The sequence below is a fragment of the Rhipicephalus microplus genome, chromosome X (genome assembly GCF_043290135.1).
Source record: "Rhipicephalus microplus isolate Deutch F79 chromosome X, USDA_Rmic, whole genome shotgun sequence".
Lineage (NCBI taxonomy): Eukaryota > Metazoa > Arthropoda > Arachnida > Ixodida > Ixodidae > Rhipicephalus > Rhipicephalus microplus.
This window is the reverse complement of record NC_134710.1, coordinates 100,312,412-100,326,246: the sequence shown is the minus strand read 5'-3', so window position 1 is coordinate 100,326,246 and position 13,835 is coordinate 100,312,412. Positions and strand designations below refer to the sequence as shown.

Sequence of the window (13,835 nt, the reverse complement as noted above, 5' to 3'; positions counted from 1 at the left end):
TACATGGGCGCTTTCGATCTATACGTTTATCCCTATTAAGCTCGAAATATATATCGCTATTTACTTGCACGACTTGTCAAAGGCAGCCAACATCGTAGAGGAATTCGACCTTGGTCGAACACAATCGGAATTGAAAGAGACTTCATGTTTTGCGACCGCCGTAAAGGCTCGTTGTTTGCGCGTAAATTTCGGCTCTCTTCGGGCATTTACGATCTTGAAATAGCCCGGTCCGAATACTTCTCCTTATAGACCAATCGAAAGTGAACTGTGGCACACAAATGTAGTACTGTGCGCTATTGATTTACTTGACCAGCAAGAGCAGAAAAGTCGCCCCGCCGCCGTGGTCTAGTGGCTAGGTACTCGGCTGCTGACCCGCAGGTCGCGGGATCAAATCCCGGCTGCGGTGGCTGCATTTCTGATGGAGGCGGAAATGCTGTATAGGCCCGTGTGCTCAGATTTGGGTGCACGTTAAAGAACCCCAGGTGGTCAAAATTTACGGAGCCCTTCACTACGGCGTCTCTCATAATCATACGGTGGTTTGGGGACGTTAAACCCTCTTATAATTCAAGAAAAAAAAATCGTCGTTGGTCTTATAGCGAGAAGACACAATACTGAGAAACGAGGACGTCGATAAGGAACACGTCAGCTATACATCGGGTGCCGGCCGTTCGAAATCAAAAGGCGATGCTCCCGAATTCACATAGTAGATGAAATCATCGCTGAACTTATCACTGATAAGCTCAGAAGGGCTGGAACAGTTTGATTATGTATCGGATGACATTACCACATTGCTTATCGCGTGCTAGAAAAAACACTCGCGCTATAAACGTCACCCTGGCCAGCCGTGGGGACGTGTATATAGTATTTCGTGACGCCATCGCATACCCAGCAAATGGCTGCTGCATAATTAGGGTTCGTTTTTGACAGGTTTTTTATAGCTTATTTAAAATTATTGACAGATTTCTCAGCAAAATGCACCACCCTTGCTGTTACAGGACTGTTATTGTTATTCGAAAGTGGCATTACCTCATGGTCAAAAATGCACCGAAGTACCCCTCTAAAGAACATATATGAATACGGAATAAAACCACGTGACTTCACTCATGCATAGCCGCATTGCAGCGCTCTCAATCATGCTTCAAGTGAAAAAAAGTTTTGCGCTAGTAAGCATTCTTTATCAGAAGCAAGAGCGTTTCATTGCTGTGCGTTTCCGTCAAAAATGCTGATGCGCTTTGAAGCGGGTTCTTAGAGCCGTGGCCGATCATTTCTCCATGGTTCACGCGCACGCTTCTTTCGCTCGAAGCACGGTCGAGAGCTCTGCAATACTTTATTTAGCACACGAGTGCAATCGCGTGGTTTTATTCAATATTTGGCGGGTTTTTTAAACACTTGAAAATTACCGTTCAAGATTATGCATTGCCAGACAAAAAATAGATTGGTCACTTTAAAATGCTCCCCCCAGCGTAACAAAACGCACTTGGCTCTCAAAGTAAATATTGGAAATTTTGCTTCATGCATATTAGTAAAATAAAAAATTAAGCCAATAAAAAGAATACTCTGAGACCGCCATTAGACCAGAGGTGGCGGCAGGATTTTTTCGGAGGCACCCACAACAAATGAGTTCCTTCAGGGGGTAGGGAGGCTGGTAAAATATCCGTTGTTTTCACTGTGATTGCTCTCAGAGGGGCAAAAGGGGGCAGGCGGAAATTTTTGCGGGCTCCAGCCTCCCCACCTCACTAGCACCGCTGCTGCATATTACGGAAAGCCTTTGATATCATTGTTGTGTTTGACCAACTAATAAAAGGTCGCAGCGTTGCCGCAAAGGCGAAGTAATGAATGCCATAACAACAAATAGGAATGTCACACGAAGAATGGCAAGCAGGTCGAAACGTGCCCCACGTTGCCGAAGTACAAATGACACACGAAACGTACTCACGGGAACAGATGAACGCGAATAAGTGTCTCAGATGTTACTTCGCTGTGTCTGAAAAGCACGCCCTTTTCGCAGACGGAGACTGTGCAGCAAGTGCATTGACGTTTGTGCGCCTGGTAACTACAACAGAATCGTTCCGGTGAAAGCCCAAGCGTACGATTCTCCCCACAGCGAAATAAGCGCGCGCATGCGTGAGTCCAACTCACACCATCTGTGGGGTAAAGCACACGTGGGAGACGAACCAACGAGCTCACGTCGCCACGTCGTGATGATCTGGCGACGCGCGCTTATTGTGCCATGTCGCTGGTAACGCTGAAAACACGATAGTTACCCCGAGAACGGCATCGCCAACAGTAAGTAGTAGATATAAATTGCTTGTCGTTTCAACATTAAAGCAGGTTCTCCTTCCTGGCTCTGTGGCTAACGCCACGCGCTCACAAGGAAGAGGTTGGACGTTGGATTTACGCCGGAGTCTTTTTTTTTTTTTGAATTACTACTTGCGTTTTCATATATATATATATAGATACGTATTCGTATAGACCCTTTGGCTGTTTACCAACACAGGCCCTTGTTGGCATCAGGTTTTGTCCACCAATGTGCTTTAATAGCACTGGTAGGCAAAAAGAGATTTAGAAAATAGCCCGCTGATTTCCTGCAGTTTCTTTCGCTCATTCGGCAAAATATTTTCAAATAAATGTCTTTTTGAGCTACATCAAAATTATGAAATATTTCCTTTATTCCTACGCACATTCTTTTTTATCTAAAAAACTACAGACATCTTTTCTTTACTCTCGAGAGAAACTTGAAAACGTGCTGTCATTTTCACCGTTCAGGAGCTGGTAAATGAGGTTACCGGAAGTTTTTTGGGGTACAACGCCTACGATCTTAAAACCGTCTATACGGTGTATGATGACGGTAGTCGAAGCCGACACCAGCAGAAAAATTCAGCCGAGAGTGTCCATATAATTGCTGTCGCAAAAAAAGGTCCTTGGTTCCTGTTACGTGAAACCTGTTACGTTTCTAGTGTTAAACAGGGCCTTTTCGGCTTCGCACATGGATTGACGTATAGAAGCGAGTCCATCGCCTTTTTTTCCTAATGGAAATCTTTTATTTGTCCCAGCAGTGCGCGATTAATACGATGTGGGCAGTACCTTTTTTTCATATTGCAGCTCAGAAATAGTTTAAGAGGTGCACCAGGTATTCGATTCTACAATGAACGGAAAAGGGATGTCAAACACATAAAAGAAAAGCGGGATTACCTAACAAACATTTGTTACGCTCCTTCAGCGGAAAGAAAAACTTGAGCAACTTTAAGCTGGTTAGTTAACTTTAGTTGCCTTATCGATGCAGTTTTCGAGGCTTGCACATCTGAATGACGACACCAGGTTGGTGGCTTTACCTCGCGTCTGTATGGCTAAGGCGACTTTCGAGGATTGTTGCACCAAATATTTTCCCCTTCTTTGATTGTAAATATGGAGATGTGTGGCTTGTAATATATAGACCGTGTTCAAAAATAAATTGTGCATAAGTGCATCATGGCCAATTGGCATTTTCTTTTTTTACTCGGCTCAGTGAACATAACACTGTGGTCTTGCTGAGCATTGTATCAAATGATTCGTGCATTTACTGTAGCTTTTGCGTGAAGATGTGCGTCACATTTCGTTAACTTGGAATTAATCTTTGAGAAGACATGGGCATCGGCTGGTCAGTTCATTAGCGTACAAAGCTAATCTGGTGGCGCTTTTGGCCGCCCCAACATCAGCCTCTGTTTCTTAAAGCGTTTCCACGATGATGTTAAGTGCAGAGTGCTTTAGGGAGCCGGGCTGTCGCACGCTGTCGTCATTTGGCGTAATGTAGGAAACCGCACGTATAAAGGTAGAAAAAAAAGACGAAACAAGCGAAGTATAAGACGAGATATAAAAACAGGAAAAAAATAGGAAAAAATACGGAAAGAAAGAAAAGTGAAGGTAAAAAAAAAAAACTGGGACAGAGAAAAGGAAAGGAAGAGAGGAGGAGGAAAGAAAATCTGTTCCGAAGAGCGACAAAAAAGTCTGCCCAGCTCGGCATTTACTTCAGGCGTGTCACCACTAGTGCGAATGTGCCTGAGATTTTTGTTCAAAAGTAGTGACTGCCGAGAACCACTGATGTTATATTTGAAGAATTCTTCACTTCCCGCCTTTGCCCACGGAAAGCCAGGGACCAAAGGCAGGTCATTGTGAGGCTAGCACGTCATCACTTCATGTTCACTTTTCTATACATCGGGAGCCTGCGTTTTTTGAACTTGAACAACGGGGGTGTGAATGTGACTCACGGTGTGATTTTGCGCACCCCACCCCCTTCCCCTAATATAGCGGAGAACCTTGCACACGTCTATGAACCTGAACATTCATAACGACATTCAATAATACAAAAAATTATGTCGTTTTACATATCAGTTTTAAATACTCGCGTCTTCTGTCAGCAGTGATACCTCGTTGTTATCCGTCGTATTTAGCAATAAAGGACTCCATGGGATTACAATATTGCAGATGCAGTCTTCACTTTAAAAAAAACTATCAGTTTTCGTCACATTGCTTTAGATTGTCGGATCATCCCTACGAAACAGCGATAATTAAAATAAGTAGAACTTGCAATTCACCCGTGACATTGAGTGAGCGAAGGTTTTAGCGCACTACGCGTAGACTAGGACGGCTCCCGAACGAAAGCTTGTGAGCCCCCATTTGTAGTGCAGTGGGCGTATCAATCTCAATTAATATCAGTAAGATTTCCCGGAACATTCTAATACGTACGACCTAACCGATGAGTATGATCAAACCGTCGCTTGCGGATTCACTTTCAATAAGCTAGCCTGAGAGGCTGTTGAAAGAATTCGTTCTGAACTTTCTCTCATGGTTCGTAAAAGGATGTTTAAGTATTTAAACTTTTTTCTTTTCCAACTTTGCAAGCAGCAAGTTGGGTAGCACCCATTATGAGATGGGTATTTAGACCTTCCACCTAGACGAACGGAGCTAAAAGTAATGTATTCAGTTTTCTTTAAATTGCATGGAACATCTGTTTTTAAAGTAATGATAGCTAACTGCACTGAAGAGGGGTGAGGGGGCGTCACTTCACATTGCTGCACTGCAGCAGCACTGTAGTGACGGGGCAACATTTACATTACAAGTGCGTCAGCGGAAACGTGCATTATGTGTGCCCAAATGACACCGGCACACTAGTTTATAAAGCGTTCTGTTAGTGGTCCAACCCTATGAAATGTGTCCCCAAAAGAGACATGTCCAAATGGCACATGTATGAATAGTGACCCATCTTTAATAAGCAGTCCTTAAGAAGAAAGCTCTGCTCATCGCAGTGAGTGCCAAATAATAAAACAATTAAAAGCTTATTCTCTGGGGTCCTTGCTTCGCACTCACGTTATTGTTTAATCTTTTTTCCCGCGTACTCCTAGCGTAATGAACATCGAGGTCCGCCGTCTACCTGGCTGTCGTGCAGGAACGAGAGACGGCACGTCCCAAAGGAATGCTCTTTAATGAATCAGTGAATAGAAAAAAAAACGGATGGCTTCGTGCCCCCAAGCGAGCGGCTGCTCGTGAGGAGCACTCGCGATGATGATGAATGGCGTCTGCTCCGTTGGTGAAGACGAAGTTACAACACCCTCCCGGGCCCAACTGATGGAGTCACTCTACTTCCAGTGGGTAGAGCATTTGAACAGGGCGGTTGACTTCTGCTCTGCCCGGCAACTAGAGGGAACAGGAGCTAACTTTCCCATGGCGTCCGTTATGCAAGAATCTTATTCTTGCCATCAACCAAACTTGCCGAGGGCGTTGTTTGTCTCTAATAAGAACTGAGTTTCCTTCCTTCAACAATTCGGTGCGTTTCGCTTTGTTGATGGCGAAGTTTCTCAGTTCGTCCAGATATTGCTTCTGCCAACGTTTCCAAAAGGTTTACAAGTATTCTTCTCGCTTCTGGAAGAGGCGGTGCAGCTGGTCTTCGCTTTTATCATTCTTTGGCATTTCATAAGATTGCATAGATGTGATTCTTCGCCCGACAAGAAAGCTTGCTGGGCAAAGTGGGTAGGGCTCGTCAACATCACTGTAAACAAATGTTAAAGGTTGTGAATTCAGCATGGCCTCTACTTCCATTAAAAGCGTGCTGAGCTCCGCGAAACCTAGAAGTATCCGTCCAAGCATTTTCTGAAGCTGTTCTTCACAGCACGTACTAATCTCTCGTAGAAACCTCCCCACTAAGTAGCACTTAGGCACAAAAACTTCCACTGGACTTCTGATGCTGCAAAAAACAATATTACATCTGGGTGTCGAACAGACTTCCACAATTTTTCAAGCACGTTTGATGTCCTCATAAAGGTTTGGGCATTGTCACTATATATTATTTTACATATCCCTCTTCTCGAGAAAAACTTCTGGAGGTACTGAGAAAGTTCTCCGTAGGCATGTTTTCTACCAACTCTAATTGTGTGCCCGAGTTACAGCACAAGTGAATAGTGCAATATCCGCACGCTGGTGTTCATCTCCTCAGATGCAAAATGGACCAGCAAAATCAATTCTTGTAACCAGAAAAGGTTCAGTTTTCGTACATCTATCACTTGGTAAAGAAAGTGTTTCTTGATGAACTGGTTTCGCTTGCAGTCGCTGACATATCAGGCATCAACGTATGACTTTCTTGAATAGTTGTCTGGTCGTTCTGTGAAGAACTGCTTCAGAAAATGCTTGCACGGAGAGTTGTGGATTTCACGGAGCTCAGCACGCTTTTAACGGAGGTAGAGGCCGTGCTGTATTCACGACCTTTACATTTGTTTACAGTGATGTTGATGAGCTCTACCCACTTTGCCCAGCAAGTTTTCTAGTGGGGTGAAGAATGTCATCTTTGCCACTTTACGAAATGCCAAAGGATAATAAAAGCGAAGCCCAGCTGAAAAGCCCCTTCTAGAAGCGTGAAGAAGACTTGCAGATCATTTGGATCATTGCAGATCATTTGAAAACGTTGGCAGAAAGAATATCAGGACGAACTGAGAAACTTCGCCGTCAACAAAACGAACCAAAATTGGTTCACGTATCTGTACAAACGTATCTCGCACGTCACATTGAAGAACCTTCATAGGGGCTTGTCGAATAGTAAGCGTTGTGAAATGACTTTTTTAAGGTAAAAGGATCTGATTTTGAGTTCTGTATTTATAGTTCTCGTTCTTGCTGAATGCACGACCTTGTACACGAATCAGTCCATCCTTGTCCAATAAAAACCGTAGATGTTGAACTTGGCTCTGCGCAGCAACAGGCTTGTTTTCCGAAAAGTACGTTATTTCATCTCCAAACTGCGTCCTTTGCTCGACACGTATCAGATTTCATTTAGCTTCTTGTATATCTCCAGTCAGAAGCTCCTGTGATGTCATGGGCACACCTTTAGGTTTTTTATGTATCTCAACAACCACGCGGTGACTCGTATAAGTTTGACATGAGAGCTGAACCGCTCTGGGTCGATTAGTAGTTCTAATGGCTGTTTCGCGCTGACAGCATGAGTCAAGGTGGTGGTGGCACATTCTGATACTTCTGTTTGCATTTCTGGATCAGAATTTTCTGGTCATCTAGAGGGATCACTCATCCATTTTGGTCCACGCCACCACTGTTCTGCCTGATGTAGTTTTTCTGCTGATACACCTCTTGTCAATAAGTCTGCTGGATTTTCCTTGCCTGGGCAGAAACGTCAAATGAGATCTCGGCTAGCTTTTGGTTTCAGCCATTCGATTTCGGACAAATGTTCTCCATGTCGAAGGCTCCTTGCGAATCTAGTAAAGCGTAATTTTTGAGTCTGACCAAATTGTTACCTTCTTAAAGGTGAGGTCAGAGTCGCTTGAAAGATAACAGTGAATGCGTGCTGCCAGCAGATCAGACATCAACTCAAGTTGAGCCAGTATTATCGTTTTGGTTGGCGCAACCCTAATTTTTGCAAATAGGATTGCATTATCAGCTTCGCTCTTCGAATTAAAACATAGAGGTTTAGGCTACTGCTCCATAAGCTGAGTCACTAGCGTCGGCGAAAATTTGCAGATGCGACTGAAAAATCGCTCTTTGCATTCTTGATCCCAGAAACCTAGGAATGTGTATGTCTTGAAGGTGAGGTACTTCTTGACTCCATTTTAACCACGTGTCCGCCAGATGGGGTGGTAATAGTTCATCCCAATTGAGATTAGCTCTCCAGGGGTCTTACAGAAATATCTTCGCTCTTACAAGAAAGGGAGACGTGAGAACTAAGGGGTCGTAAAACCTTGCTATTACTTGTAGAGCAAAACGCTTCATCACATCATGCTGTGAACTAAAGTGTAAGATGTTCATAGGATGGAAACAGAAGCTGTCATTATCCGTGTTCCAAGACATCCCCGGAGCTTTCAGTATTCGTGGTGGCCTACAAAGTGGTTGGTCTGGTGTTTTGATGGAATCTTGAAAACAGGCAGTAACTGTAGGTTCATTGCTTCTCTACTTCCTGATGTTCATAGACGTATCTTTGAATATTCTCACTATCTCTTCATGCATCCTAATAGCGTCTTTTGTTGTGTCGGCTCCTATCAGGAGCTCATCCATGTACATAGATTTCTCAAGTAGGAGAGCCGTCGTCTTGTATTGATTCTCGGCGCACCGGAAATGGTGTTGCAGGGTGGACATCAAAAGAAAGGGGCTTAAGGTTGCTCTAAAGAGCACTCTTGCCATCCTCCAGATTTCTTGTTCTTGTAATGGTCGACTCCCCTCGAAAGAAGTGGGGAACCTCATGAACCTGATGGAATCTCTGTCCTCTTCACGGAGACCAATCTGAAGGAGCGCCTTTTCCACATCCACTGTCATAGCCACCTTGTATCGTCAGAAACGCAAGAGAAGTGTGGCTACGTCGTGGTTAAGGTTCGGAGCAGATTCCAAGTTGTCGTTCAGGGATTTCGCTCCACATTCATATGAGGACGGGTCGAAGACGATGTGAACTTTTGTTGTAGTCCAGTCTTCTTTGATCACTGCTCGATGTGGCATGTATTACGGTCGGTGATCACGTGTAAAACTTGAACCAGAAATTTTTTTTTTGCTGAGCCTTCTTCAAGATATACATGCATAGTCTCGTCATATTTTTTTTCCGAAAGCTGCCGTCTATCATCAGCTTGCTCATCAACTTCCCAAAGCGTTTAGTGGCTACAGAGAAATTGTCTTCAAGCTCTACAGTTTTCCTCCAAGGAAGTCAAACTTCATAACGGCCATCTCTTTTACTTATATTTCGCTCGAATTCTTGCAGCGTATGTTCGCTATTTGAGATGCTTTCTTCCTCTTTCACGCCGATACTTTGAAGATTTCAAAACTGCGTGAGTGCGTCCGAAACAATGTCTTTTTCAATGCAGGTTCGAAGTTCTATGACGGTTGAGCAGTGAATGCTTTTTCCTGGGAGAGGTAGTGGACCTTGGACAGTTCATCCCAATTTAGTGTGCACAGCCTTTAGGTCTTTCCATCTGTTGCACATCCTTCTCACGTCACCAGTCACAAAACGCCAGTAGTAGTCTGAACGGACAAGCAAAGAAATAGAGTTATCGTTTTCTCCCTTTTGACAAAGGGGCCGTGTGTCCGATCCAGTTTCCTTCATCTCGCTTGTGACTTCATCGTCAAGAGTTTAGATGTGCTCGCCACAGAAGTCCTCCACTTCTAAGGCTTCAATCACAATAGGTTTTTTGTCTTTTATTCGAAAATGCTCACGCCCACTCTTCTCATAGTTTTCTGCGTCTTGTGACCTCCGAATATACCTATGGTCACAGTTACTACTTTCAACAGCTGGCAGCCAAGTTGGCGACATCTTTCGATGGCGATGAAGCTCCGCTGACTTCTTTCGTCAAAGATTATTCGGTAGTTCCTTGATGACGCCTTCCCTGCTACTCGCGCCGTCAAACACTGCAATAATATAACAGGGCTTGCTTGTTCCGACAGGATGCTCACTGCTGTCGCTGAGGTTTCTGCTGCCTTCTTCCGAAAGTCTGGGTCACACATGGATGCTTCATGTCATCGAGAACATCTGTCGCATTTTTGGTGTCCTCTACAATCCCTCACCATATGTCCTTGCTTCAAACATTGAAAACATCGCCCTGTCTTGCTTGAGCATTCCTTTCTTTTCTGTCAACTTCATTTTGCTTTCGCAGACCTCGGCACAATGCTTTGATGATTTGCAAAACAGACATGAATCGGGCTCCCCCAACACATTTTGTAGAGATGCTGTTGATGACATGGTATGATGCCCAATTCGTCTTGAAAACTCTCCAGTTTTCTGATGCCCCGCCGCGGTGGTCTAGTGGCTAAGGTACTCGGCTGCTGACCCACAGGTCGCGGGATCAAGTCCCGGCGGCGGCGGCTGCATTTCCGATGGAGGCAGAAATGTTGTAGGCCCATGTGCTCAGATTTGGGTGCACGTTAAAGAACCCCAGGTGGTCGAAATTTCCGGAGCCCTCCACTACGGCGTCTCTCATAATTATATGGTGGTTTTGGGACGTTAAACCCAACATATCAATCAATCAAATCCAGTTTTCTGATGAATTTCTGGCCTTCTTTGGGACGCATATGTCACCAGAGTTTCTCGGCAGTGAAGCTGATGTTCGAGGAAGTTCAGAAGATCTTGTAGCTCTTTGTAGATTTTGGTCATCATGTCCTCTGGGTCCCTTTGCGCTTGCATCGTGGATACCGCAGCAATCTTTGTCGTCGTCTTGTGGCTCTCGTGAAACTTCAGCACCAAGTCTGATGGCATGACACGTAAGAGAATCTCCCGTAACATGGTGGAGTAGGTGCAAGGTTTTGTTCCAAGTGCTTTCAGACTCCTTATGTGCACTTTAAATTCGTCATAGAGCTCTCGAAGTTCAGTGGTGCTTGAAGACGACGAAACTAACTAGAGATCTAAGAGGCTTCAAAGATGTTGCTGTACGATAATCCTATCGTCTCCGAAGCATCTCTTGAGGGTATCTATTGCATCTTCTTTGCACTCGCCTGATGCTTGAAGTCCGGATATGGCTGCAGCGGCAGGTCCAGTGGCAAGCGTGCTCAAGTAGTTAAACTTGCCGACAGCACTAAGGTTGACGTTGTTATGAACTGCCGCCAAGAACTGCATCCAAACTCAATGCCATTGCTGTAGACTGCAATCGAATTTCTGTATCTGTAGTCGGCATTCGCGACCAGACACCGACGAAAGCCTGTCTCGTCCTCGGGCACTAGACTTGGGACGTATGATCGGTCTGAATAGCAAAGCGAAGCTTTGACGTCAGCGCCATAATCTTGTCGCAGAAACTGATCACGTCTATCATTACTGCCTCGATCAGCTCGTCAGGTATCTCATCAAGCATGCTGTCATCGATCTTCGTTACCTCTCCGTATATCGCGTTAACTCGGTCAATTAAAATGCTGACCTGCGACAACGACCGCTCTTGTTCCCGTAGGAGGCCTTCCGCTTCTCGTACGACGGTATCCAGTTGCGAGCGGAGGCACTTGCGTTGTCGGTGTAGCCGTTTTATGGTTCAGTCGGTAGCCGGGAACTCTACGCCAAAGGTTCAAGGGTAACAGAGCGACACCTTGATTCGATGAGGTTGACGTAGTTTCGACGATGCCGTTGGGTTTCGGCACCATGTGTTGCACCTCGAGGTCCGCCGGCTACCTGGCTGTCATGCAGGAACGAGAGACGGCACGTCCGTAAGGAAAGCTCTTTAATGGAACAATGAATGAAAAAAAAAACTGATGGCTGCGTGCTCCCGAGTGAGCTTCGTGAGAAGCACTCGCGATAATGATGAACGGCGTCTGCTCTGTTGGTGAAGACAAAGTTACAAGACATAGGATAGGAAAAACAGTTGTGAGAGTGTGGTAGTTACATGATCCTTATTTTGTCTTCATGTACATTTATGTTTGTTGCAGATGGTATCTCTGCTGAACTGCGTACACAGAGCGTGCAAGGAGTGCCTTAAAGCCTATTTCACCATTCAAATACGAGACAGAAATATCATGGAACTTCTTTGCCCATTCTGCAATGAGCCTGACTTGAGTGACGAAGATGTAGAACTGAATTACTTTAACAACTTAGATATTTTGGTAAGTACAAACGTATTTGCTTTTGCTTTGTGTATCGATAAAGATATCCAATTTTCGAAATTTCAAGGTACAAGATTTTGCGCAATAATATCACCAGATATAGAAGGGAGCGTCTTTCTAGCTACATGCGAAATCGCTCCTTTGGATCTATTGTTTGAGCCAACATAAAACGAAATTGCGAGGAATTTTAAACACGTCAAATCTGGCAAATTTTGAGTTCAATTTCGTTTTTCCCGACCTTCGAAATTTTTCGTTTACAATGTCTAAAGAGATGGTTTTGGGACGTTAAACCCCACATATCAATCAATCAATGTCTAAAGAAAAATTCATGGCCGTGATGGGTTTCCTACATTACTAAAAAGTATAGAACTTGACAGTAGTGTAGCCACACTGTTGAATAATTATTGTATATGCGTATAGACTATTTCTGTACCCATCGTCACCCTTCATTGTTTTTTCCCCTGTCCCTCTTTCCTTGTGCACAGTAGCAGACTAGAGCGAACTAGTGTAGGCCGACCTCTCAGCCTTCTGATAACTCATCTCTCTATCCCTCTCACGGCTGTATAAAAACTGGTAAATGAAAACGCTTGATTAGAAAATGGACAGTGAACTACAGTCATGGTCAAAAGGTATAAAAATGAACAAAATGCAAGTGTTCTTGGAGAAGTAGCCTTGTCGCAAAAACAGAGAAAAAAGGCGGTAACTATCGTCACGTGAACCCAATGGCATTTCCGAGGCTCTTGAGGTCTACTGCAAACAAATGTGATCTTAATGCTTTTGTCAGGAACTACATTAAACGCAAACTACTGTGGTGTGCGACGAAGGCTACCACAATACTATAAAAGTAAGGGGTGTGGAGGTCAATAATGCTGCGTTTCAAAATACTGCAATAACAACGCGCCATAAAAAATGTATTGTCAAATATTGCGCTTCGGTGTCCAGGGTCTCTGCACATTATACAAAATTTATGGATAAATAACGATGTCACACTTTGCTAATAACATCAGCGCTCACTTGTTGGGAAGTCTGAAGAGCAGTGACGGTAATTTAATTTCCGTAGCATTGGTAGTCTTCTCACTAAAATGCTAACCGTATGGCAGGGTGTTATATTTCCTACAAATTGTGCCAGCCTTTCAGAAAACAGATTTTGGGCCTCAATAACATTTCTACGTCTCTTTGAATTTAGTAAAAATGAATTGGACAAAACAGTTTAGTGTACGTTTACTGCGTTTGTCCACCTTAGTTCTGTTCATTTATTTTCTCAGTTGAAAGGCTTGGTTGACAGTGAAGTCTACGACCTGTTTCAACAAAAGCTACGGGACCGAGCTTTAATGAAGGATCCAAACTTCCGATGGTGTTCACAGGTTTGTAACCTTTAATCTTCTTAAAAACAGCTGTAGCTGTCAGTCTCATTTCACAAGTCACGGTGTAGTTTGCGCTCACGAAAGAATCGTCGCTTCAAGGTCACCCTAGCTGAGGTGCTCGCACCGTTTACGGAAAGCCAGAGGCTTTGCCTCATGGTGAAAAATTTTCACTCGCTTGCGCACTCCTTTAAGCGCACGAGTTTAATCGGCCATGAAATACGCTTATAATATTTTGCCGTGTTCACGTAGTAGTTGGTGCTTCATCTGTTTTGTTGAAGAGTTTCCCTCTTTCTTTGCGGAAGATGAAAGCCGCCATTAAAACACTTTTTTATTTAGTATAGAAGAACTTGTTTGATGACGCAGTAGCGAAAGATTCATATTTGCATAATCAGTCACAACGTCAACATCTGCGCATGTTGCACTGAACACTTCTCTTACAGTGCC

General features: G+C 44.1%; 1 protein-coding gene across 4 annotated transcripts in view; it reads left to right on the top strand.

Moving 5' to 3' along the window:
- Positions 1 to 13,835, top strand: part of LOC119176303 (uncharacterized) — a 246,952-nt gene that overhangs the window by 216,283 nt on the left and 16,834 nt on the right. For all 4 annotated transcript variants that reach the window (XM_075877328.1, XM_075877330.1, XM_075877329.1 and 1 more), the window contains 2 exons: positions 11,854 to 12,027; positions 13,293 to 13,391. In XM_075877328.1, coding sequence (XP_075733443.1) covers positions 11,854 to 12,027; positions 13,293 to 13,391 — 273 coding nt within the window. The remainder of the gene's footprint in view (positions 1 to 11,853; positions 12,028 to 13,292; positions 13,392 to 13,835) is intronic.